This window comes from Eschrichtius robustus, chromosome 1 (assembly GCF_028021215.1).
Source record: "Eschrichtius robustus isolate mEscRob2 chromosome 1, mEscRob2.pri, whole genome shotgun sequence".
NCBI lineage: Eukaryota > Metazoa > Chordata > Mammalia > Artiodactyla > Eschrichtiidae > Eschrichtius > Eschrichtius robustus.
The window spans coordinates 88,867,353-88,890,453 of record NC_090824.1 but is presented as its reverse complement, the minus strand read 5'-3'; the positions used below and the strand labels follow the sequence as shown (position 1 = coordinate 88,890,453).

The 23,101-nt window shown below is 57.0% G+C and overlaps 2 protein-coding genes across 2 annotated transcripts; one reads left to right on the top strand and one right to left on the bottom strand.

Annotated features, from left to right (window-relative positions):
• Positions 1 to 1,294: 1,294 nt before the first annotated feature.
• LTK (leukocyte receptor tyrosine kinase) lies at positions 1,295 to 9,055 on the top strand. Its single transcript, XM_068538426.1, is given in 26 exon segments — positions 1,295 to 1,298; positions 1,869 to 2,012; positions 2,110 to 2,208; positions 2,211 to 2,274; positions 2,885 to 3,035; positions 3,183 to 3,307; positions 3,309 to 3,327; positions 3,560 to 3,728; positions 3,794 to 3,928; positions 4,857 to 4,950; positions 5,334 to 5,392; positions 5,395 to 5,494; positions 5,915 to 6,009; positions 6,281 to 6,407; positions 6,409 to 6,446; positions 6,961 to 7,073; positions 7,210 to 7,297; positions 7,475 to 7,589; positions 7,685 to 7,786; positions 7,925 to 8,017; positions 8,120 to 8,220; positions 8,319 to 8,451; positions 8,527 to 8,596; positions 8,718 to 8,784; positions 8,787 to 8,883; positions 8,885 to 9,055. Coding segments are annotated over 26 exon segments (2,547 nt in total). The 3' UTR covers positions 9,030 to 9,055.
• A 704-nt stretch (positions 9,056 to 9,759) lies between these two features.
• On the bottom strand, positions 9,760 to 17,942 carry ITPKA (inositol-trisphosphate 3-kinase A). The gene is made up of 7 exons (XM_068535646.1): positions 17,454 to 17,942; positions 11,500 to 11,596; positions 11,201 to 11,417; positions 10,856 to 11,060; positions 10,506 to 10,607; positions 10,136 to 10,207; positions 9,760 to 10,031 (listed from the first exon to the last, which is right to left on the bottom strand). Exons 1-7 carry the CDS (start codon positions 17,940 to 17,942, stop codon positions 9,828 to 9,830), a joined length of 1,386 nt encoding a protein of 461 aa, XP_068391747.1. The 3' UTR covers positions 9,760 to 9,827.
• Positions 17,943 to 23,101: the final 5,159 nt, after the last annotated feature.

Sequence of the window (23,101 nt, the reverse complement as noted above, 5' to 3'; positions counted from 1 at the left end):
CCAAAGGCCCCACCTCCAAATACCCTCAATGTGGGGATTCCGTTTCAATGTATGAATTTGGTGGTGGGACTGTGGCGGGGGCCGGGAGGGGAGGTGGAGTGAAAACGTTGTCTATAGTGCTGTTCTACAACACCCCTTCCACTGTGGACTTTATTGGTGATAGGCAAAGGCTGGGGAGGAGTGGATCAAAGCATAAACTCTGATTCATTGGTTTCTTTCTTTCTTTTGGTAGTTTCTAGGTTCTTTTGCCTGAATTCCAACACTAAGCTTTCTTACAGTGTCATTTGCTGTGTGGAATTACTTACCATCATTGTGTTTATAGGTCAGGGTGAGTGCAGTGTGCTGTCAGTAGGTAAAGAAACCACTCGCCATAAACGGAGCTGCTGAACACAGAATCATACAATACGCTTCACTCAGCAACTCCCGTATCTGCAAAACAGCAATAGCTCTCAAACTTACGTGCAAAAAATCACCTGGACAGTGAGTTAAAACAGATCACCGGGCCCTACCACCAGTGTTTCTGATTCAGTAGGTCTAGGGTGAAACCCAAGAATTTGCATTTAGCCAGTCCCCAGGTACTGCTGCCGTCCAGAACCAGCCGCACTTGGGGAACTATTGATTTACAGGGACCTTGCAAAGTAAATTCTGTGACCTCATAGTGAGACTTAAATAAGGCATGGGTACCAAACTTTTAAAAAAATCGCTGTTGTGTCTACACCCAGCACTCTACACTCAGAGACTTTACCAAGTAGCTAACTACTATAACTTCTTTTTTTCAGTGTTTTATATTAAGCAGGCCTCAGCCACTAAAATTGGTATTTTGAGCAAAAGAATGAGGAAGACACAAAACCACCTGACGGCTGTGTGGCCCTCTCAGTTGTCGGGTGCTTTGTGGTTTACGGAGAAACTTCCCTTCCTATGGTTTTGCAGGTGGTAGAGAAACTGTCTCAGAGCTGTTGTGATTTCTTCACCAAAACCAATTGACTAGGGATGCTAATACTAGCACTCTGGTCTTCTGACATCAAATCACCAAAATCACAGTAAGAAGTTGTGCACAGAGTTGACGCAGGCAACGGAATTGTACGAGGTGAACCCTGAGATCCTTCACATCCTGGGGTCTGAGGTGGGAGTGGCCAGGCCGGCTTTAGGACCCAGCGGTCTCCAGCTAGCGACTGGACACTCCTATAAGCGGCAGTCTGGGCTGAAGTCTGGGCTGAAGTCGCAAGGTCTGACTCTGCAACTCTGGCTGCAGTGGGCCAGTCCGCTCAGCCGGCTGCTGCAGTGGCTCAGAGCCATGGGTAAGTGCCTTTTGGCAGTCAGGGAACCATCATGTTAGAGGCACCTTCCTAGGCTTGGGGACCACAGTCGAGACAGAAGGGGTCCCAAGTGGCTCCTGCAGAGGCCTCGAACCCTTGCAGCCAAAGCTCCTGGGTCAGTGTATGGGGAGTGCAGGCAGAGAATTGCAGGGGTGCCTGAATCTGAGGTTCCAGATATCAGCTGGGGAAGGAGGGACAGGCCCTAGGGTCTCAGCACCACCTGGGGGCAGAACCACCAAGGTAAGTTGAGAAAAGACGGGGAACCTGCAGGACCGAGCTCAGCTCGGTGCCAAGTCATCCACTAGGAAGGGCTCTCCAGGGGAAAAACTTGCAGAGACAAAAGCGGGCACCACCACCCTTTCCACCCGCCTCCCCCAGCCCTGCCTTCGTCGACCAGAGTTGTCTTGGGGCCGGCTTCCAGGTGCTGGTGTGCCCTGACTGGGTGGGGGTAGGGGTGTGGCTGTGAGAGGCTAGGGCAGCCTTCTCTTCATCTACCATCCCGTTAACCTCTGTGCCCTCTCCCAACCCTGCTGTTGCCCTGTCACCTTTCAGGTGCCATTCTCTGCTCCAGCTTGGGGTCCCAGGCACCTTTTCCCCCATCCTCGCCCTTGCCCCTGCCAGTTCCAAGCCCCTGGGACCTGAACATCACCACACCGCCTAGCCGCTTTGAGCCAGCCTCTCCCCTGATTCCCCCAGGTGAGCTCCTAGCTCCTTCCTCCCTTCTCCACTCACCATGGCAGACCCTCAGGCCGGGGCAGGTGCTCTTGACCCTTTCCTCCCTCCCTGTTCCCAGGCACGGAGGGGCATTGGCTGTTCTCTACCTGCAGGGCCAGCAGCTGACGCGGGCCCACACAGTGTGGCCGGGACTACACCGGCAGCAGTGTGGTGGTGACAGTGGGGCCGCCGGGCCTCTGAAAGGCGTGCAGTTGTGGTGGGCGCGGGGCGCCGGCCAGTATCTGTAAGTGCGGAGCAGGAATAGACGAGGGTGGTGACCTGCGAATCTGAGGTTCTGTGGTCAGGGGAACCAAGGCTGCGTACGCACCATTTTGCGTCTTGGGGTATTCCGCAGTGACAAGCGGCCAGGGCGGCTTTGTCCCTTCTTCCAGCGGAACCCGGGGAAAGGTGGCAATAGTCGCCACCAAATTAGCCGTACACAGGAGCCTGTTCCTGCCAAGTGGAGTGTCCCTAACCAGCGGCTGCCACCAAGGGTGGCTTGAGCTTCCCTCCATCTCCATTAAGCCTTGAGAAGTAAGTGTAAAATCTAGGGAATTTCCTGCCGGTCCAGTGGTTAGGACTCTGTGCTTCCACTGCTGGGGGCCCGGGTTCAATCCCAGATCGAGGAACTAAGAAACCACAAGCCGCGCGACGCGGCCAAAAAAAAAAAAAAAAGTAAAATCTGATTTTATGGTGTGCACACCTAGTCTCCCCATTCCTTCAAAATCGACTACGTCCTCCAAGTCCTTCAGATAAGAACTTCTGAAGCTGCCTCTGTCAGCAATCTCTGCCCTGGGCGGGCGGCCCGAGGACCGATGGTCAAGGGCCGGGGACTCAGCGCCTGCTTTCCGCAGGATCTCAGCCTATGGAGCCGCAGGCGGCAAAGGTGCCAAGAACCACCTGTCACCGGCGCCTGGAGTCTTCCTCTCTGCCGTTTCCCCCCTTGGTCGCGGGGAGCTGCCTTACATCCTCGTAGGGCAGCAGGGAGAGGACGCCTGTCCGAGGGTAAGCAGAGCCAGTGAGAGGGGGACGGCTCAAGCGCCCCAGGGCGAGGTCTGGGTGGAAGGAGAGGGCGCTCCTGGGGTTAAGACCTCAGCACTGAGAGGGGAGGGTCCCGGACCCCCGCTGATTCCGGCCCCGGGCTCCCGCCAGGGAGCCAGGAGAGCCAGCTCGTTCTGCCTCGGAGAGTCTCCGGCCGCTGAGGAGCACGCGGCGACGGAGGGGATCAGAGGGGTTCCGGGGTCGCGGAGCTGGGCAGGAGTCGGAGCGGATGGGGGTTGCCGCCGCCGTCTTTCGGGTACTTGCTTGCCTCGGCGCGGGCCGTGCCCGCCTCCAGCGCTCAGCGTTGAGGTCGCAAACCTTCCCGCGGGCGCGCACGCACACGAGCTCCTTGGCGTCCCCAGAGCCCTGGGCCTGGCTGGGAGCCCCTTCGCTTACTCCAGTCCCCGGGGCGAGGGCCCTCACCCAGCGCCCGGGTCGTCGTCGCTCGACGGCTAGAGGGCGCGCCCCGGAACGCTGCTGCCGCGTAGCTGCGCGCCCGCGAGCTGGAGCCGCTGCTGGTGGCGGCCGGAGGAGGCGGTCGGGCGTACCTGAGGCGGCAGGACCGAGGCCGGACTCAGGCCACCCCCGAAAAACTGCAGAACCGCTCGGCGGCGCCGGGAAGCAGCGGGAGAGGCGGGGCGGGGGATGAGGGCGCGGGCTGCGGCGGGGAGGAGGCCGTGCTCCTCCTCCCCGCGGCCGGCCATCCCGCGGTCTCTCTGCAGGTGGAGGGGACGGCTGGACGTCGCGGGCCCACTCTCTGCCGGCCGGCCGCTCACCGCGGGAGGGGGCGGAGAGTGGCCAGGGCTGCAGGGAGGCCTGGGCTACGCTTGGCTGGGGAGACGGCGGCGGCCACCCGGGTAGGTGAACTTTTGGGGAGGGCACCTGGGCAGCCCCAAGAGTGAAGTGAGGTTAGAGCCTTAGAACAGACCTAGTCCCTCGGGAGATAGTTGAGTTAGGAAAGGTGTGGAGCTACGCTCCAGGTCAGAGTAGGTAGAGGAATAGCTGTTAGAAAAGGAGGTCAGATAAGTTGCAAATCACACGTGCGGATAGGACTCCCTCGATTTTCTTTTACATCCAGGACCTTTGTCATCACAAGTCCCGTCCTCGATCTGCAGCAGTCCCAGGAACTTACAGCTGGCTGAGTTAGCAGGCTGAGCAGGGAGGCAGAAAGGCAGGGATAGTTTAAGTCAGCAGTTCTCAAAGTGTGGTCCCTGAGCCAGTAGCATCAGCACCACCTAAGAAGTTGTTAGAAATGCAAATTCTCAGCCCCCTTCAACCTACTGAATCAGAGACTTTAGGGGAGGGTCCCACTATCTGTGTTTTAGTCGGTCCTCTAGGTGATTCTAATACACTCCAGAGTTTGGAAACCACTGCTATAAAGAAACAGAGCCTTTGTGTCTGTCTGGGCTGTACTGTTCATAAGTACTTTATACGCATCGTCTCCATTATCACAGAAGTGGAATATGTGGGTTGGGCCTCTTCCATTTGATAGCTGAGGACATGAGATTAGAGAGGTTCAGGCAGACAAGGAGCCATCCCAGCCATCGTGAACCAGGCCTTCAGATTCCAGCTGATTACTCCTTTCCCACTTCTCTGGCCCCTCAGCTCCCACATGCAAGCTGGCAGCACCTGTACTGTAATGTGAGTGTAGAGAAGGCCACACTGGGGTTTCCACTGGGAGACTCCAGCTTCCCCACTGTTCATAAGCCAGCTTCCCAGCTGTGAGGCAGCTGTGTGCCCCTTAATCCCCCATTTTGTAGCCAAACCCTCTCTTTCAATTTCCAGGGGGCGATGCCTCAGAGACTGACATCCTCTGGGCTGATGGGGAAGATGGGGTATCCTTCATACACCCCAACAGAGAGCTCTACTTGCAGCCTCTGCCAGGTGTTGGCCCCTATCCCCCACCTTTCAGCTAGCCTAGCCCTTTTCCTCAGTCCCTCCCATCTGAGCCACCAACTCTGCACTGTGAACTACCTGTTCTTGCACACCACAGGAATACTTGGGAACTGGGCTGTCAGTTGTAATGCCAGTATGAGGCATTCTGGTCTGCTTGTCAAATATCTCTTGCTATGAATTCTCTTCAACTACCTGCAAGCTCACGGATCCCAGAAGAGGAAGCACACAGGCTTGACAGAAGTCCCCCAAGCTCTCCCACCCACCCTAGATGCCTGGCACTGCTCCTTGTTCCAAAGTCCAGGGCTAAAATTAACCATGAGGCTGGAAAAAGTACGTATGCCCCCCATGCTCACCCTGCAATATGAGTTCTTTTACTTATGGTCATGGAGAGGTGGAGATTCGATTATACCTCAATCGCGGTCACTGCCTTTGAAAATCTGCCAGTGGCAGGCAGAGCTCCAGTTGACCAGATGCACGTGCCCAGAGGGCATGGAGCTGGCTGCAGATAACATCACCTGCATGGGTATGTCCTGCCTGTGTCCGAGGTCTGGACTCCTGGGGCCATGGGCTGGGGGGAGCAGTAGGGCACGGGAAGGATGCCTGCTTTGTGCCAGGTACCATGTTGGGTGTTGGGCAGGGGATTGGAGGTGCATCTTTGCCTTCAAGGAGCACATAGTCTAGTGGTCTAGTGTGTGAGGGGAGATATCTATCACCATCTCTAGATATACATCTACATTTATATCTAGATATATCTCATAGTGACAATTGCCATGGGAGGTGTAAAGTATTTTAGGGGTTCTCAGGAGGGAGAGGCTGCATTCGTTTAGGATAAGTGGGGAAAGCATCATGGAAAAGTTAACACTTGAGCTGAGTCTTGAGGCATGGGTAAAACTTGGGGTAGAGGGACAGAGAGGCATTTCCCACTGGAGATGTGTCTTTCTCTCTAGACCTGCCCACCCCTCAGACCCTTTGATTCTGATGGTGGCTGTGATGTTGATCTTGACACTGAGACTCCCTATGGTGTGTGGGGTCCTGATTCTGGGTACGGAGCATCCAGCAAGCATGGCTGACTTCTCCACTGAACTGATGGGCTTCTGTGGGGTCCCAGGGGCAGACATGGCTGATTTCAAGACCTCTACTCCCAGCAGAGCTGTGGTGGACTCCTCTGGGGTTCTAAGAGTAGAAGCAGCTGGGGAGGCCTGAGGACAACATTTATCTTAATGGGCATCTGGAGAGGTGTCCTGGGAAGGGGGCAAGTCAGGGCGGGCCTGATGGCCAGGTAGAGAGTGTGCTGTTTTTCCTCCCGCCCTCAGTGAACCATAAGAAGTGGCAGGGCCTGTGGTGGATGAGGCTGCCAGGCCCTGAGCTCCAGCTGAGCAAGCTCACCTCCACCATCAGGACAACCCCCAACCCCTACCACTTCCAGGTGGGGCTTGGCCCAGTCCTGGCCTCTGCCCCCAGGGCTTACGGAGGTTTCCCAGTAAATGTCATTCTGCTCAGCTGCGTCCTCCCCCTCCTTCTGAGAACCTGTGCACTCTGAATCCCCACCCTCCATCCTGCTCCCTGTTGTGGTGAATTATGGATCCCAGAGAACGTCTCGTCCAAACCCCTTGTGTAGAGAAGATGAAGGTCAGAGAAGCTCCTAAAGGGAAAGTAACCTGTCCAAAGTCAGCTGTCATCCCCAGTTCTGGGATGGTAGGGACCTTAGGATATGATTCCTTTGGAGCAAGGGTTGCTTCCACCCCAGGGTGTATGCAAGGACCTAAGGGAAGCCTTAGCACAGACTCCCACCCCACCCCCTTACCCCACACCTGCCCTCTCTTCTGCCCTGGCTCTGGCCTAGTCACCGTCGCCCTTGCAGGGTTTGTACTTGGGGACATGCCATGATGCGGAGAGCTCAGACCCTCAGAGAGGGCCAGCTGGGCGTATGGAGGGCAATCAGGGGGACAAGGGGGACCCTCGAGGACCCTCCCCAGACCCAGTCACCCACTCACTTCCAACCTGTCTTCCTGCAGAGCCCTGGGCCATGGTGCCTTTGGAGAGGTCTATGAGGGACTGGTGATTGGCCTTCCTGGGGACCCCAGCCCCCTGCAGGTGACTATCAAGGTGGGAGGGGGTGGGGCTTCCAGCTGACAGTAGGAAAGAAGGGTCCAGGGAGGAAAGAACAATAGCTGGAGCTAGGGTCAACCTGACTTCCTGAAGTGTCCAGGGCGCTCAGGAGCTCTGCCCTCTTCCTCCCGAGACTCTGCCAGAACTCTGCTCTCAATAGGACAAGCTGGATTTCCTCATGGAGACACTATCATCAGGTACACCTGGGGCCAGGGGCAGGCGTGGAAGATGGGAGGAAGGCACCCAGAACTGCCTGCACAAATAGCCTCTCTTCACCCTGGGGCTGAGAGGTAGCAATTCTAGAGACACAGAGGTTCACTCCAGTCTGTGGAGCCTAGGGCATGGTTTCTCTCCCTGCTGGTGATGGGATATGTGCACCACTGGCTCAACAAGGTCAGCCATCAGAACACTGTGCTGCGTGGGGCTTAGCATCCAGGCTGCCCCTGGCCTAATTCTGCTGGAGTTGATGTCTGGAGGGGACATGAAGAGTTTCCTGAGGCATAGGTGGCCACAGCTGATGAGACCCTTCTGCCAGCCCTCCAGGCCCCTCTGAAGACCCTGTTCATGTGTCCCCAAACCTGCATGGTCTGATGCGCCTTCTGCCTGACCCAGGGCCAGCCATCACCTTTGGCCATGCAAGACCTTCTCCAGCTGGCTTGGGACATAGCCCAGGGTTGCCACTACCTGGAGGAAAATCACTTCATCCACAGGTTGGAAGTGATCCTGGCTCTGGGGACCCCGGGCCCAACTCCTTCCCCAAGGAATAGCCCTTCCACATAACTTTTAAGGAAAAGATCAAGGCTGGAGTTTCTCAGTTCTGGCAGTGAATTTTTTACCTGACTCTGCAGGGACATTGCTGCCAGGAACTGCCTGCCGAGCTGCACCAGACCCAGCCAAATGGCCAAGACTGGGGACTTCGGGATGACAAGCACTGTCTACAGGTGTAGGACCTGGGGATGTGGAGAAGGCTGATGCTCCAAGGGAGTTTACCAGCACCTTTGGGCCATTTAAACAATTCATCACTCCTCTCCTCCCTCATGTAGGGCCAGTTATTAAGGCAAGGGGAGCCAAGTTCTGCTGCCTGTCAAGTAGATGCCTCCAGAGGCCTTCCTGGAGGGCATCTTCACATCCAAGACAGACTCCTGTTGATAACACGCCCTCCCCTGCCTTGGGCCACCTCATGTGAGGGAAAGGGAAGCTGTGCCTGATGGGCTTCACTTAGTTCCTCCCACTTGTGATGCAGGTCTTTTGGAGTGCTGCTCTGGAAGATCTCACTGGACTACATGCCCTACCCTTGGCCCACCGATCAGGAGGTGCTGGACTTTGTCATCTGAGGGGGATGGATGGACCCTCTCAGGGGCTGTCCAAGGCCTGTGTGAGTATGGAGTGCTGCCTCAGGAGGGAGGTCTTTCACAGCCATGGGTTGGCATGAACGCCTGCCTCTCCCCAGGTACCATATCATGACCCAGTGCTGGCAGCATCAGCTTGAACTTCACCCTAGTTTTGCCAGCATCTTGGAGGTCTTCAGTAGCGCACTCAGGTGTGCCCCCTGACCTGTGCCGACCACCCTGGACTTGGGGGTCAGGAGGGAAGCCATAAAACAACACTGTGGCCCCCTGCTCCCCTACCCTCCCATTACAGAACCCTGATGTGCTGAATTCACCCCTTCCGGTGGAACTGGGACCCATCCTGGAGGAGGAAGGGGCTGGGGAGCCTATCTATCTTTGGGGGGCCTAAGATGTCCACAGACCCAAGAACCAAGTCCGGGGAGCTTGAAGAGCTGGGGAGGGAGCCTCCTTGGCCCCTGGCCTCAAGCCCTCCAAATCCAGGGGTCTCCAACCTCAGAACCTTTGGAATCCCACCTATGGTTCCTGGGTCCCAAAGGGCCCTGAGGGTGAGGACTCTGGCACTGAGGGTAGCAGTTCCTCCCTGCACTCCTCCCCAGGCTTCTAGGTGGCTTATGTTCCAAGTAGCCTCTGTCCCCCACAGTCTGTGCTGTATGTCTGGGCCTGTCTTAGGGCTGGCCTGGCACCATGGACCCTCCATCCTGGAAACCAGTCTCAGGCCTCCTGGGCAAGAGTCTGGCCACTCCCAGCCTTTGATATTTGGGACCAGAGGATACTCCCCCAACTCCCAGGTGTAGGTGGGGAATTGAAATTGCCTCCTGCAGGAAGCCTTCTCTAGATTGCCTTTACCCCGCTAGCGTCCTCCATCTGGGCAGCCCCCAACACTACAGATACCTCTAATAAAGAGCTCTTCTCATATCCTCCAGTGATCTGAATGGATGTGAGGGATGCCAGGGAACTGAGAAAGAAGGGACCAGAGGAGGGAGGGGATGAGGCCTGAGTCAAAGCTGGTGTCTTTGAGTTTTATTGGGAAAGGGAGTCCATTGTAGTGTGGGAGGTCAGACCAATAGATCTAGTACCTGTGAAATAAAGTTCGTTATCTGGCTTCTCTGGAGAGGTATGGAGCCCCCTCAGAAGAGCTGGGCTGAAGAAGAAGCCACTCATCCCACTTCTACTCCTCCCTCGCCCGGTCAATTAGTGTCATCGGCTCTGGGAACACTGGGGCTTTTATGGGGGCCAGGCCCTGCGCGTGCAGTGTGTCCCGTAGTGGTCGGCACCTGGCCCTATAGGACCGTATGAACCGCCCCGCACCGCGGGGTTTCAGTCTCTGCCTGCATGCATGGCGGGGATGCAGGCGCAGGTCCTTCTGTCAGACCCTCCGGTCCGCGGAGACAGGGGCCCAGCCTCATCTCTCAGCCAGGCTGGCAAGGATGCCAATGAGATTGTCCAGCCCCAGCAAGTAGCCGTCCTCTCGGTTGCCCTCCTCCCAGGGCCGCCGGTGGTCCAGGGTCTGGCCGTCGGGGAGGGGCGTGGTCTTGCCGAAGTCGATGAGCCATACGCCGGCGCGGTGGCAGTGATCATGCACGAAGAGGAGCGAGCTGCCGATCACCTGCCGAGTCCCACACCGTCAGGCTACAGCTCTAATCCGGAGAAGCCCTCCAACCCTATTCCCTCACAGACCACAGACACGGTACCTGAGCCCACCCCTCTTACCTCGTGCTTCCTAAAGAACTCAGAGACCTCCAGTGTGTCCCGGATCTGCTGCAGACGGTTCAGATACCTCCTCTGGAGAGGGTAGAGTAGGAGAGGAGAACAAATTAACTAAATACCAGTGGAAACTCTGCGAATATGAGGAGCGCCATGATGCATGCTTGGCTTGGCAAATACCGTGGTGAGGAAGGCACAGGCCCCCACGTGGCGCGCAGCCCAGAAGGGAAGGAATGTAAAGCAATTACAACACAATGCGATAAATGCTATGATGGGGGTCACATAGGGTAGGGTGCTACATAAATTGACCTGACCTGGGGACACCCCTAGGTATCAGGCTCCCCAACACCTCAGGGTTCTGGGATCCCGCGCTCACCAGCACTTCGGCATCCCCTTGCACAAACTCCTCGAAGACGCGAATCACCTGCTCCCGGCTTCGCGTGGTCTTGAAGTCTGTGCTGCAGGAGCCGTCGGCTTTCTGTAAGAGGTGGCCAGAAATTGTCAGGGGCCCCGTGCCCGCCCGAGAGGAGAGGATCAGGCCAGAGCAGCGGTACCTCCCGGGACGTTGAATGCCAGGGACAGCGAGACTGCCGCCAGAGGTTGCCTTTTCCGGGGACTGTCGGGGTGGGAGGTCAACATGGAGGACAGACACCGCAGAGTGGGGCCGGGGGGTGGTGGGGTGGGGGAAGGGCCCGGGAGGTGCAAAGCGAAGCGGGCGTGGCTCACCTTAATGCCCTCGATGCGGAAGCCGAGCGTGGTACTGGAGCTGATGCCTTCTCGCCACTGCATGTAGCGCGGCTTAGTGACCGCGCGCTGCGCGTGCTCCTCCTCGGTGGGTGCCGCAGGGTCTACGGCCAGCATCTTCTTGTACATGTCCTTCCGCAGCTTGGGCCGCTCGCGGGCTTTGGTCAGCTCCTCTTCCAGGTAAGTCCTACGGAGGCGCAGGCAGCGGCGGGGCTTGAGCGGGCGCACACCCGGACCCTGTAAAGCACGGCCTTGGGCACGCGTAGAGCGCTCGTCCCCGCCCCGGGCCCTTTACAGGTTCCCACCTGCCCGGTAGGGCACGCGTACCTGACGCCCATCTTGCAGTCAAGTACGCAGGGCCCATCGAAGCCGTCGAGCAGGTCCTGCAACTGCAGGTAGCTCTCGCCATCGCGCTCCACCACACCGTGGAAGGCGGGCACGCAGCCGCGCAGCGCGTCCGCCATGAGACGTGCCAGGCAGTAGCGCTCGGGCTCTGAGCTACGCTTCAGAATCAGCCCGCTGGTGCCCGCCGCCTTGAAACTCCCTGCGGGCAGGCGCTAGTTAGTGCTGCCTAGTCCCTTCCTCCCCGCCTCCGCCCACCTCCCCCGCGCCTGCCCCGTGCTCACCCGTGTGCCCCGCCAGCTGCACCCAGGAGTAGCGCTTCTTGAAAGGGCTCATGACGGGCAGATTCACCATGGTCCGGATCTTCTGCCAGTGGCTTTTCTGAAAGCGACACGGTCCCGGTCTGTAAGTTAGCGTCTGCATAAGCCCTCTTTCCTCTGGAACATGGTGTCGCCCCGCCCAACCTTACAATAAGCAGCTAGGGCCTGATGAGTCAATCATTCATTCGCTCAGGGAAAGTTTATTGTGAGCCCGTGTGGCGGACCCTGAGACAAGCACATGGAGGCGACAGACATCCAGCTCTTCAGTGTGCTGAAAAGAGCCCTGGGCTCGGCGTCAGAAAGCTCACGTTTGCACCCCAGTTCTGCTGCTCCAAAGCTGCATGCACAGGTTACTAAACTGCTCTGTCGAGGTTTTAGGACTTTTGTGAGCATGAGAATCACATGATGGTCACTCTTGTTTAAAAAATGCAGATTTTCAGGTCTACCACAGGGAAATTCTGAGCAGTCTGGGGTGGGACCAAAAATTTGCATTTCTACCAATGCCTCCGGATATTCTGGGGCCTGAGAAGCCTCTGAGCTCAGTTTCTTCATCTGTAAAATGGGGAAATAACCACTCTCGCTGGGTTGTTGTGAGTAGTAAATGAGGCTTGAGTGTGACAGATGCCCCCACCCCCAACCCATTCCTTGGCATGAAGCAGTAGCTGGACAAATCTGGATTATTGTTTCATTTACTTGGGACCATTGGTTCCTCTCATTTAAGGAGAAAGACAAACATGGAAACAAACCATTACATAGGCCCAGGGCAGGGAGGCCAGCCTGGTAGGGCCTGGAGAAAGAGTGGCTTGGGGCTCCCCAAGGCCCTCTTGCTATCCCTGGATGCATCTCACTCCTAGCCAGTTGACAAGGCCCAGGGCACCCTTAGTCCTGATCTGGAGCCAGAAACCTGGGCTTTGAAAATGGAATAAAGAGCTGAGGGTCTGTCATCTTAGATGAAATTGGGAGGGAAATGTAGATTTTGGTGTACCTTTTGCCTCTTGACCATTGTGTCTAGACTTCACCCAGTCCTGAGAGTATCTCATACTCTGGACCTTTCCTCCTCCCACCCCAAACTCATCAGTCCTGTGTCTACCCACTGAAGTGCAGAGGTTTGCTCATCCAAACAGTGTGTCTGCTGCCTCCTCCCAGGGTGCCTGCCTTTTAGAGGAGTTACACATGTGTGCCTCCACAAGGGTGGAACCCAGGAATCCAGCTTCCCTGACCAGAGGGTGTTCTAACAGGGAGAGGGAGAACTGGCATGCTGGCCTAAGCAGGGGAGGCTGATGACCATAAAACCCCTTTCCATGGGGAGGAGATGGAAGTTAGTGACAGAGCACTGGATGGGGAGTCTGGAGTTGGTTCCAGTCCTGGCTCTGTCACTTTCTAGCTGAGTGAACCCAAGAGAGAGTTTCATCTGTGTGAGCCTGTTTCCTCTGGACCTAGCTGTTGCCATAACACGAGCCACCATTTACTGACCGCCTACTGCATGCCAGGCACTTCTCATCTCCATCAGACAGCGTTGCTCCTGTTTTCCTACTTTAGTCCCTACATGGCACACTAGGGTGTGATCACTTGTCCAGTCCCCAGGGATCTGGGGGTGTAGCCAGAAGCAGCCCACTAGAAGCATGACATCTCTTTCAAAACTCCCTTTTTTACTCTTTAATACATACAAGGTTTGCATTATGCTGCATAATAAATCCAAGTTTTATTATAAAACTCTCCCACCTCCGAATCCTCAAATAAAATTCCAGGAAGATGTATGTGCTGTGTGTATTGAGTGGCACCATCCGATACCCTCTTCCCCCACACTCAGTTTGAGATTCATTATGCTGCTGCACATGCACAGCAAGTGCATGAGGTGGTAATTATTGCCGTTTTACAGAAGGCAATCAAAGTTCAGAGAGTTAACATCCCCTCCATCCCTGCTCCCAGCCCCCAGTCTCTGCCTTAAGCTCCAGTTCAACCCCCTCCTCATGCATCAATTGCCCCAGCAGGTTCCAAAATCCATGCTACCACCCAGACTCCCTTTAGGGGTCAAAGGGGACCCTGCAGGAGAAAGAGTTTTGTACAAGAGGCAGGAATTTACAGCCACAAGGTGGTATGTTTTAATCACTGAGGAAACACTGAGATCTGTCTGCGGACCCCTCTCTGTTGGCTGGACACTTTTGCTTCATCCAAAGGGACGGGTTTAATGGTGGGGCTTCGGGCAGCTTTAGGGACTTACTGGCAGAACTTGGGACCAGAATGGACTTCATCAGAGGGTACATCTAGTTCTGTAGCCACCACAGTAGAAGACGGAACCAGCCTTGGGTTAGGTGAGATGGGAGAACGGCATCATCCTTTCTTCTGGGATCATGTGGGAGCAGTGAGTGAGGCTGGAAGGTGGAAGGTGTGCCTGGTAGAAGAGGATTTAGCAGCTGCAGTCCTGGGCTACTGACACTTGATTGATGTGTGATAACATAGCACTGACTTGCTCCAAAGCTGAGGTAACATGGGGTCATCTCTCCACTCTCCCCACCCCAGTTTTGTGAGGATCATTATCAGCCAAGAGCAGCAGAGACTAAGGCTGGTTCCAGCCATGTGGGTTACAAAGGGCTTTCACACCCGTAATGCCATCTCAGCCCTCTCAGCCACCTCTTGAGGTTGGTTGGTAATGACAGGATTTAGTTCTTCTGCCAGTAATGCATATGGTCAAACATGGAAGGAGTTGATGCAAGTATCATGGAACTCTGTCGTCTTCCATCTTAGGGAGCTACCTCCCCCAGGGAACATAATGCATATAAAGATGCACGTATCCAAAAAGGTTCTTGGAGAATCGGTCTTTGGTGGGTGGGCGGGGATTTGGGCAGACGAACAACAGCAGGGAATATATTTTTGAGCAGGTAAGGCTTTTATTGTATGAATATCAGAAAGCAGATTTATTGTGTTACAGAGTGAAATCTAGCTGAAAAGAGGGCTAAAACTCCATCCTCTTGGCACAGTCTATTCCACCACAGAAGTCTGGGAAAGCCACTCACAGCAAGAGGCTACCCAGACATCTTGGGACAAAAAGCTCAGGAGAGCTGACCATGTGAAAGAGTCTTTGATGAAGTCACAGGAGGACCCTCTGATAATTCCTCACTCATGGAGCTGGACAGGGAGCATCTCTCTCTGGGCAGGGCTTAGCTGGATACTAGCCTCAGACCCTCCTTTGTCTGAGCTCTATTTGGAAGCCCTGAGGACGCCTCCTTCTCATATCACACCAGATATTCAGTGTATCTTCTGCCAGAACAGATCCTTTGCTTCGTCTTTGGTATTCATCCCCATCCTTCCTGACTTCTACTCCCTACCTCCAGCCATCCAGACTCTGGCTAAAGCTCTCTACCACCCAACCCCCTCGCCATGTTCCCAATACTCTATCACATAAGCACTCCTGGTGGCGGTGGTGATGAGAACAATCCGTTTAAATTTATAAGATGATTTGCACTAAGGTATAAGTGACCCATGACTTCACCCTCCCAGGGGTATTTGCTTTTTAAAAAGGAAGCCTGTTAACCTAAATTCTGCTCTATAATTAGTGATAAGTGAAGTGTGGGAGTTCTGGGTCCAGGACAGGATCGAATCCAGGTCTCCTTACCCATCCTGGAGCACTGAGAGAAGAGAACCAAACGAACAAGAGTCAAACACCCTCTCTTCTGCTAGAGCAACACCCCAAAATTGTTTTAAGAGGCAGACAAGGCCTAAGAATACAGTCATGCCAGCCACCCTTGGGGATAGGGCCCCAACTCCTCTCCTGGCCTGTATGGTTTTCCCTGCCCATGACTCTTCCCTCTACCGTAGGAAAGGACCCAGGAGGGAGGCAGGCTGCCCAGTCCCAACTACCTTGCGGGGAGCCCAGCTCCAGGCTCTGGGAAGACTGTGCGTGGCTCCTAGGAAGAGAAGTGAAGGATGTACAAGCCGGGCAGAGGCTACCCTCTCTTCCCGTTGTCCACCCAGGCCTGAGTTGTAAGGGGCTGGCGAGCTGGGAGCTGCCGAGCACTGCCTCAGCACCCTTCTCCCAGGTGCATCCTTCACGGTCAGCCAGCCGATGGGCTCTGCTTCCTACCCGGGGAAGCCCTAAAGGCAGCCTGGGCGGGCGCACTGTGCCGCTCCCGGCCTGGCCGCGAGGCAAAGTCCGAGCCCGGCCCTCCACGCAGACGCAGGCGGCCTCTGTCAACAGCCCCTGGCTTATCTGCCGCTGCCTCGGCTGTTTGCCTTCGGGGAGGCCCCGGCGTGCTGGGGGTTGGGAAGGCCTGGGACTCGCCGCCTTGGAGCTGGAAGGGCCCTCAACGGCCATCTGCTCCAGGTCCTGCCGCGCCGGGTGACAGCGAGGCCCAGAGTGGGAGAGGCCGGCCGAAGACGCCCAGGCATAGCTGAGACTGGTCCCCGGAGTCTTGACCCAGGCTGGCCTGTCTACGTTGTGCACGGTCCTGGGCCGCGGGACCTCCTCCGCCTTTGCGAGGAAGAGCGAAGCTGGGGGCTTCCCTCGTGGCTCCCTTCCTCCAGCGCCCGCCTCTCAGCTGTCAGAGATTTGAGCGGGGGAGCGGTGGGCCCACAGCTACTGCTCCGGGTTTTCAGAGGTGGGGAGGGAGGAGTCCTCTCACTGCCCCACATCACCGCCTTAGAAACCACTGGGCGGCACCCGCCTCCTTTCAGGCGCCAGGGCTGCACCAGGAATGATCGGGGATCAGGCGTACCCTTACGCCGGGGGAGGAGAGAGGGACTCCCCGCACCCTACACCTGGTGGCGGAGTGTGTTCCTGCTCTATGAGAATCTTCCCTTCTTCCTCTTGTGTCACAAACCACGCCGCCCTCTGGGTAATGTAAGTCTCAGGGGTAACTGAGTCACGGAGCCACGCCAAGTCATTACAGTGACTCCCCCGCCTCGTCCAATCCGAGCGCGGGGGGAGCCCAGGTTCAGCAGGCCCCGGCAACCCCGGCGCGCGTCAGCCGCTCTCACCGCCCTTCTGGGCAGGCCCCGAGCCACCAGAGCCTGCGGGGCGCCCTTCGCCTCTCCCTCCACTCCAGGGACACTTGCATAACGTGGATCTAGAGCAACTCCTTCGCGTTGACCGCGGATAGTTATTTGAAGTATTTGGCCTTGGTTAAAACCAGGGGGACAAGAAGGCTATCCTGGGCGCGGCACAAGCGGGAGGGGCAGGCACCGGGAATGACTTCACCGCACCCTAGCCTGGGTTATCCGAGGGTCAAACCTGGCCCCGGAACATCCAGGTTACCAGAGGCGGAGATCAGCAGGCTGGTTCCACCCTTTCGGCCTCAGTTTACCTTCTCCCGGGCCAGAATTAGGAGAAGTAAAGCGGAGGAGGGCTGCGTTCCGCCCCCTGCCAGAGCTCCCAGTCCCGCGCCCCTCCCTTCCCTGCGTCCACGCCTGGTGCGGGCGCCGGGAGCAGACGGCGGCGGCTAGCGAGCAGAGCCTGGAGCGCGGCTCCACTCCCACTCAGGAGAGGGAAACCGTGGCAACGGCGGGGGTGGGGCCGCGGCGCGGGAGAGGGGGAGGCAGAGAGGGAGACTCGTTGACCCCACTCTCCGAGAGTTCGTGGGGCAACGCTAAGCCCCTCCGATCCCTCCAACCATCTCTCAGCCAGCAAGTCACGCTGCCCCCCCCGCCCCCTCCCCGCTCCCCGTGGCCGGTCGCAGACTCCTCCTTACTCTCTTAGACGCCCCAGGGCCCGGGCCGCGACTCGCCTGTGGAACCGGGGTGACCACTGTAAAGGTGAGGGGTCGGCCCGGCGCCTCCCTTAGACCCAAATGCCCTCCTAAAGAGTGAGAATAGCACCCGCCGGGGAGGGAGCTTAGGGCAGGAGTCGGTCCGCAGAGAGCTCAAAGCAGGTCCCCGCGCGCAGCCCCCGCGCCCCGCGCTGGCCCCGCCCCCGCGGCCAGTACCTGACCCACGTCCTCGCTCGTTTCCAGCTGCACGTTGCCGCGGCTCCGGCTCTCGCTGTCGCTCAGAAGATCGTCCTCCGAGTCCTCGGGCAGCGACGAGGAGCCAGTGGAGGAGAGCGACGAGGTGGAGAGGCGGCGCGGCTGCTGCAGGTGCGACGAGCCCACGGCCGGGAGCCAGCCACCCTCCGGCTTGGGCGGCCCGGGGCTGGTCGGGGGCACGTCCGGCTCCTCGGCCGTCACAGTCAGCTGCGGGATCACCGGGGCAGGGGGAGCCCGCGGAAGCCCGTTGGGGATCTGTCCCCCCCGCCGCTTGGCCCCGCGGGCCCGGGGCTCCCCTGCGGCGGCGGCGGCAGCGACCGCGGCACAGCGCGCCTCGAAAAGCAGGCGCAGTTCCCCGACACTCCGGCGCGGGGCCCGCTCCAGCCCGGGGCTGCAGGGCCCCGCGCCTCCCGGTCGCGCCATGCCCGTCGGGCCCCCGGGCAGGGTCATTTCCCAGCAACAGAGCCGCCGGGGAGCCCACCAGCCCGCGGCGCGGCGGGTACTGGAGCCGCTCGGCGCCCCAGGCTTGAGACTGCCCCGAGGCGGAGCCTGCGCGGCCGCTCGCCTGGGCCCCGCCTCGGCCGCGCCCCCCGCCCACTCCTTTCACTTTCAGAGAAAGCGCGGGCCTCCTTGGGCTCCTGCCCGGACGGGAAGGCTCCCTGTTGCTCCTCCGGGTGGCCGGGAAGCCCAGACCTCCTGGAAACACACAAAACCCGGGTCTGGCCCTCGCGGCCTCTCAGTGCCCACTCTCGAGAAGACCGGAGGGGCTGCTCCGCCCCACGCAGTGCCGCCTCCCCGGGAGATTCCTCCTGGCAACTCCAAGGGCCCCGACCCCGCAGGGGAGGAGCTGATCCAGCTCTTGCTCTCGCACCCAGTCCCTCGGGCTCCTTTCCGCGTTCCACCCATCCTGGGCTAAGGCTTCCCGGTCTCCAGGGCTTTTCTCCGCCCGGGGCCCCTTCGGCACAGAGTTCAAGGCCTTCGGCTTCCCAAAGAAGCCTCACCCCAGGGCATGTGCCCAAGTGGGGACTCTGTCTTGGGAACGAGCTGAGGCTTCTCCCCCTCGCTACCCCTCCAGCTCCCCACTTCCCGGCTGGCAGAGTACAAGGTCAGGGGGCGGGACCCGGATCTCTCCAGGTTTTCCTGGCGGAGACCTGGGCAGCATCCTTGGCTGCTGGCTGGCGAGGGCTGAGCCCTTCTTCCTCCTTGCCTTTTGGAGTTCAGGGCTTGGACTCTGCTGTGGGGCTGTAAGCAAGTCATTTCACCTCCTTCGAACTGCTGATTCTCCTTGGCAGGGTTGCTGTTCACCTCACAGGACTGATGTGAGAATAAAATGAAAGATGCAATATCTCTAAAACGTTAGAATAATTTTAGTGTGAGTGGTAGAAAGAGCCAGCCTCAGGTTCACCACACCCCAGATGTGATTTTAGGCAGTCTCTTCCCCTTTCTAAGTTCCATTTTCTTACTTGTAAATGTAGGAAAACCTCACCTGACCTCACCTGAGTCGTGGCTGTGAAACTGGGAAGAGGGTGCTAATGGTGGTGAAGGATCTCATACACTGCAACGTTCTCAGCAGTGGCATCATAGTGGCGGGTCTTTGGTCACTTCGCGTGTTAGCTGTCAGCTGAGCTGCAAAGGCTGCTTTGAGTAGAAGTCAGCATTTCACAGCATGTCCTGTTTTCCCCCAAATGCCATGAGTGAGAATCCCTCATCAGGTGCCTGGTGCCTAGGGATTATTGGGGGACTTCTGGGGAGACTGCCCTCAGAAGGATGGCCTCTGAGCTGATGAAGGCCAAAAGGAGGAGCTTTCCTTTCGTTATCTCCCTTCAGCCAGAATTCAAGGATGGCCCAGGAGGAGAGAAAAGGAGGGTTCAGAGAAACAGTGGGAGCCTTCAGCAAAGAAGAAAGGAGAAGATCCCTGGGGGGGAATTGATGAAGAAGGTAAAAGTGTGGAGGAAAGAGTGGGAGGGGGAGGAAGGAGGAGAAACTGAAGGAATGAAGGAGTGAGAGAAAGAAGGAAATACAGGAGTCTGAATACTTAAGTCCTCTGTGGAGAACCTGGGAAGACACATGGCTATTTCTCTGGGACACAGAGGTCGGCAGGAGCCTGGGTGTTTGGGTGAGGGGTGTACTCAAGGGCTTGAAGGCCCAGAAACACCCATGTCTCTTGCTCTCACTTCTCTCCCTCCTTCAGAGCTACCCTGCTTAATGGTGGGAGCTGGGAAGGTACTGCCCTCAGAGAGGAGACTGGGGGCAAATCCAGGGTGGAGAGAGTCAGCAAGGACCTGTCAGAACTGGAAAGGTGGGAAGAGAAGCAAGAGGAGGGCACATGTACTCCACACCTGTGTGCCAGTCAATGGATGGGCAATGTTGGAGGCATGAGCAGGCTGGGAGCTGGTGTCAATCTGGCCGCCACAAGAAAACTCAGGGCAATTCCTTTTTCTTCTTGTATTAGGCCCTTGTCCAAGGCCAGCAACCAAAGAAGAGGTCTTTGCCACACCTGCCCAGGTGTTCCTCACTGGGAAGATAAGGGCAAACCTGGGAACTGCATATTGAAATGAGAGTTAATTTCATAGATTTTAGAGTGGGAAGTACTTTTAGATGCCTCTATCATCCTCACAGTACAGCAGAAGTAACAAAGGGGTTAAGTGACTCAACCAAGGAGGTTAAGGCACTTGTGCAAGGCCACACAGCTAGTTGGTGGAAAAGCCAGAGTGTGTCCTAACTATTCCTGTGCTATGCTCAGTTTCTTAAATTAACAACTTGTAGTTCAGTCCCTAGTTCCTTATCCAGTGAAGGCAGTCTGCCTCCACCTACCACAGGCAGAAAGCATAAGGGGGCAGGGTTTAGGGGTCCCAATATAGCTGTGGGACAAGGTCAAAGGGTTCTCATGTCCTCTTAGGTGAGCCAGGAATGACCTTTCAAATCCTGAAATCCTGTTTTTGTGCCCCAGTTTTTCCAGTCCTTGAAGCTGAGTAGATGGATGTGAGTAGAGGGGGGTGGAAAAATCAGGCTGACTACTACCTAGGTGGAGGAATGGCCTCTTGTGTGCTGCAAAAAATGGAGGTATGAGGGCAAAGAAGAATGTTTCACGGTTTTGATGGTCATTAGGTGGCTGATCTGAGATGGGCCATGGGAGTCCCTGTGTCTTATCCGCAAGGTCAGCTATGTGTCTGAGGAGAGAACTGATCTTTCTTCTTCTTGTGGCCTCTCAGTTCAGGGATCCTCCTGAACCCTAGAGGCCTGCATCCTGGGGTGTCTGAGTCTTCACCCCTCTCCATGTCCTTCAGGACTTATCAGGCATGAGGGCTACATCCCTCCTGGGGGTAACAATCCTGGGGCACAAAAGCTGGGGAAGGGGGCGCCTAAAGAACGGGGTGTGTGAGGTGAGGTGCTTCTGGTTTTATTCCCTAGCCTGCCTCATTTACCTTTGTTCCTCCTCTACGCAACCCACAGGGCAGCACCAGTGGCCCCAGGGGCAGGAGCAAGGTCACTACTCACCATCTCTATGCCAGTTTCTGCTTCCCAAGACCCCGAGGCAGGGCGTCTCACCTAGGAGAGAGAGGATGAATGGGCCACCTGTTTTTTGTTGGTTTTTTTTTTAAATAGTTATTTATTTATTTATTTTGGCTGTGCCGTGTCTTTGTTGCAGCATGTGGGGTCTTTAGTTGCAGCATGCGGGCTTGGGCTTCTTAGTTACGGCATGCGGACTCTTAGTTGCGGCATGCAGTATCTAGTTCCCTGACCAGGGATCGAGCCCAGGCCCCCTGCATTGGGAGCGTGGAGTCTTACCCACTGGACCACCAGGGAAGTTCCCCACCTGTTGTTTTGAGGGGATTTGAAAGCCTCTCCAGAGAGAGCTGAGCCTCTATGGTGTGTGTGTGTGTGTGGGTGTGTGTGTGTGTGTGTGTGCGCGCGCGCGCGCGCATTAGGGAGGCAGAGGGGCGGCATATGCTCCTTTAGACCAGGTGGTACAGGGTTTCATTCTAGTCAACAACTCCCAGACATGCTCTGTGGTGCTTAGTTTAGTGTCCTCCAAGGGATTTTCTGACCCCAGGATTCCAATATTCTGTGACAATACCTGTGACTCATTCATCATTTACAGAGCAAACAAACTTCCACTGAGCAGCTGCTATGAACCAGGCTAGGTGAAAGGGATACAGCAATGAGTAGCTCCTTACCAGGAGTGGTGGTACATCATTTTACATTGTCTTCTGATGGAAGGAAGGGAGAAAGGACCCAACAGAAAACAGCTCCCAGGATGATAAATGGCTGTATTTACTGTTTCCAAGGGACTTTCAGTGAGACCTTGGTCGTTCAGCTGCTTCATGCAAACCATTCCCCAACCCTGGTCAGTCTGTTGCCCTTCTCTGCCCAGGGCACGGTAGAGAGAGTGCTGGAGGGCTTCCCAGAGCCAGGGCCCAATGAAAACATGCAGATGGGGAAGAACTGGAGGTCTCTTTCCTCCTGGAAAGAAAAGTGAACAGCTGTCTTCATTTGACAACCCAAGACCCTTTTCCTTGCCTCCGGGTTTCTCCTCCTCCCCACGCAATCTCTGACTCCATAATTGATAGAATTTGTGGTAATATCCTGGGAATGTCTTCTGACAGTTTAGCAGGACTTGGGATCTAGCAGCGTTCACTGACCCGCCACCATCTGAATCACTCTCCTCTAAAACGAACAAAATGTGTCACCACGCCTGTGTATGTTCAATAAGAACATTTTCTCTCCTGACACACTTCAGAAACAAGGTTTCCCATCCCTCCCAGGAGCCTGTGTTCCTGTGGTTCTCCCTCCTCCCTCTCTCTAAAACTCAGAACCCGCAGAATCTCTCCCAGTGGCCAAGTGGAGGCAGAGGGGATTGGTAGCGTCTGAGGTCAGGGACGCGGGACGCGGCCCCCAGTGTCGAGGCGATTGCTCTAAGAACGTTCGGGATGCAGTCGTCCTCCGTCCCCCACGTCCCTACCAGGGCACCTCTGGAGTCTTGTAACCGCGGGGGATGGCCGCATCCCCTAATTCCATTTGTGATCTCTGCCTGCCAGCGTGACCTCCACCCCGGGTGCGCGGAGACCGAGCCCACAAAGCCTCCGGTGGCTGGGTGGAACCAGGAGCCACCGGGAAGCTACGCGCACGCCCCGGGTCCGTGGAGCAGATGCCCACTCCGCCTCAGCACTGGCCGCAGGGGCGCCCCACGCCACGCGCCAGGAGCGCGCCTGCGAGCTGAGGCCGCTGCTCCCAACTGTGGGAAGCCGCTGGGACGCGCGCCCGGCAGGGGTCCACACACAGAGCCGCGAGCGCGCGCACGTGCAGGCGGCGGGGTCTCTGCCCCGCGCGGCGCTCGGACCCGGACTCCAAGCTCGCTGGGACTCCAGTGGGCGAACGGAGGCCGAGGCTGTTGGCTGGTCGGGGCCGTGACACACCGGCCCCGGGTGAGGGGATAGCTCCCATCTGCCACAGCTGCTATTCTCGAGGCCTCGGGTCGAACCCATAGGACGGACAGCTTGGGCTTCTACTGCAAGCGGCGTCCGCACCGCCGGGTCTCATTCCCGCTTCCGCTGCGGTCTGGGAACACGATGGAGGGGAGAGGTGGCATCAGAAGCCCCAGAACGCAT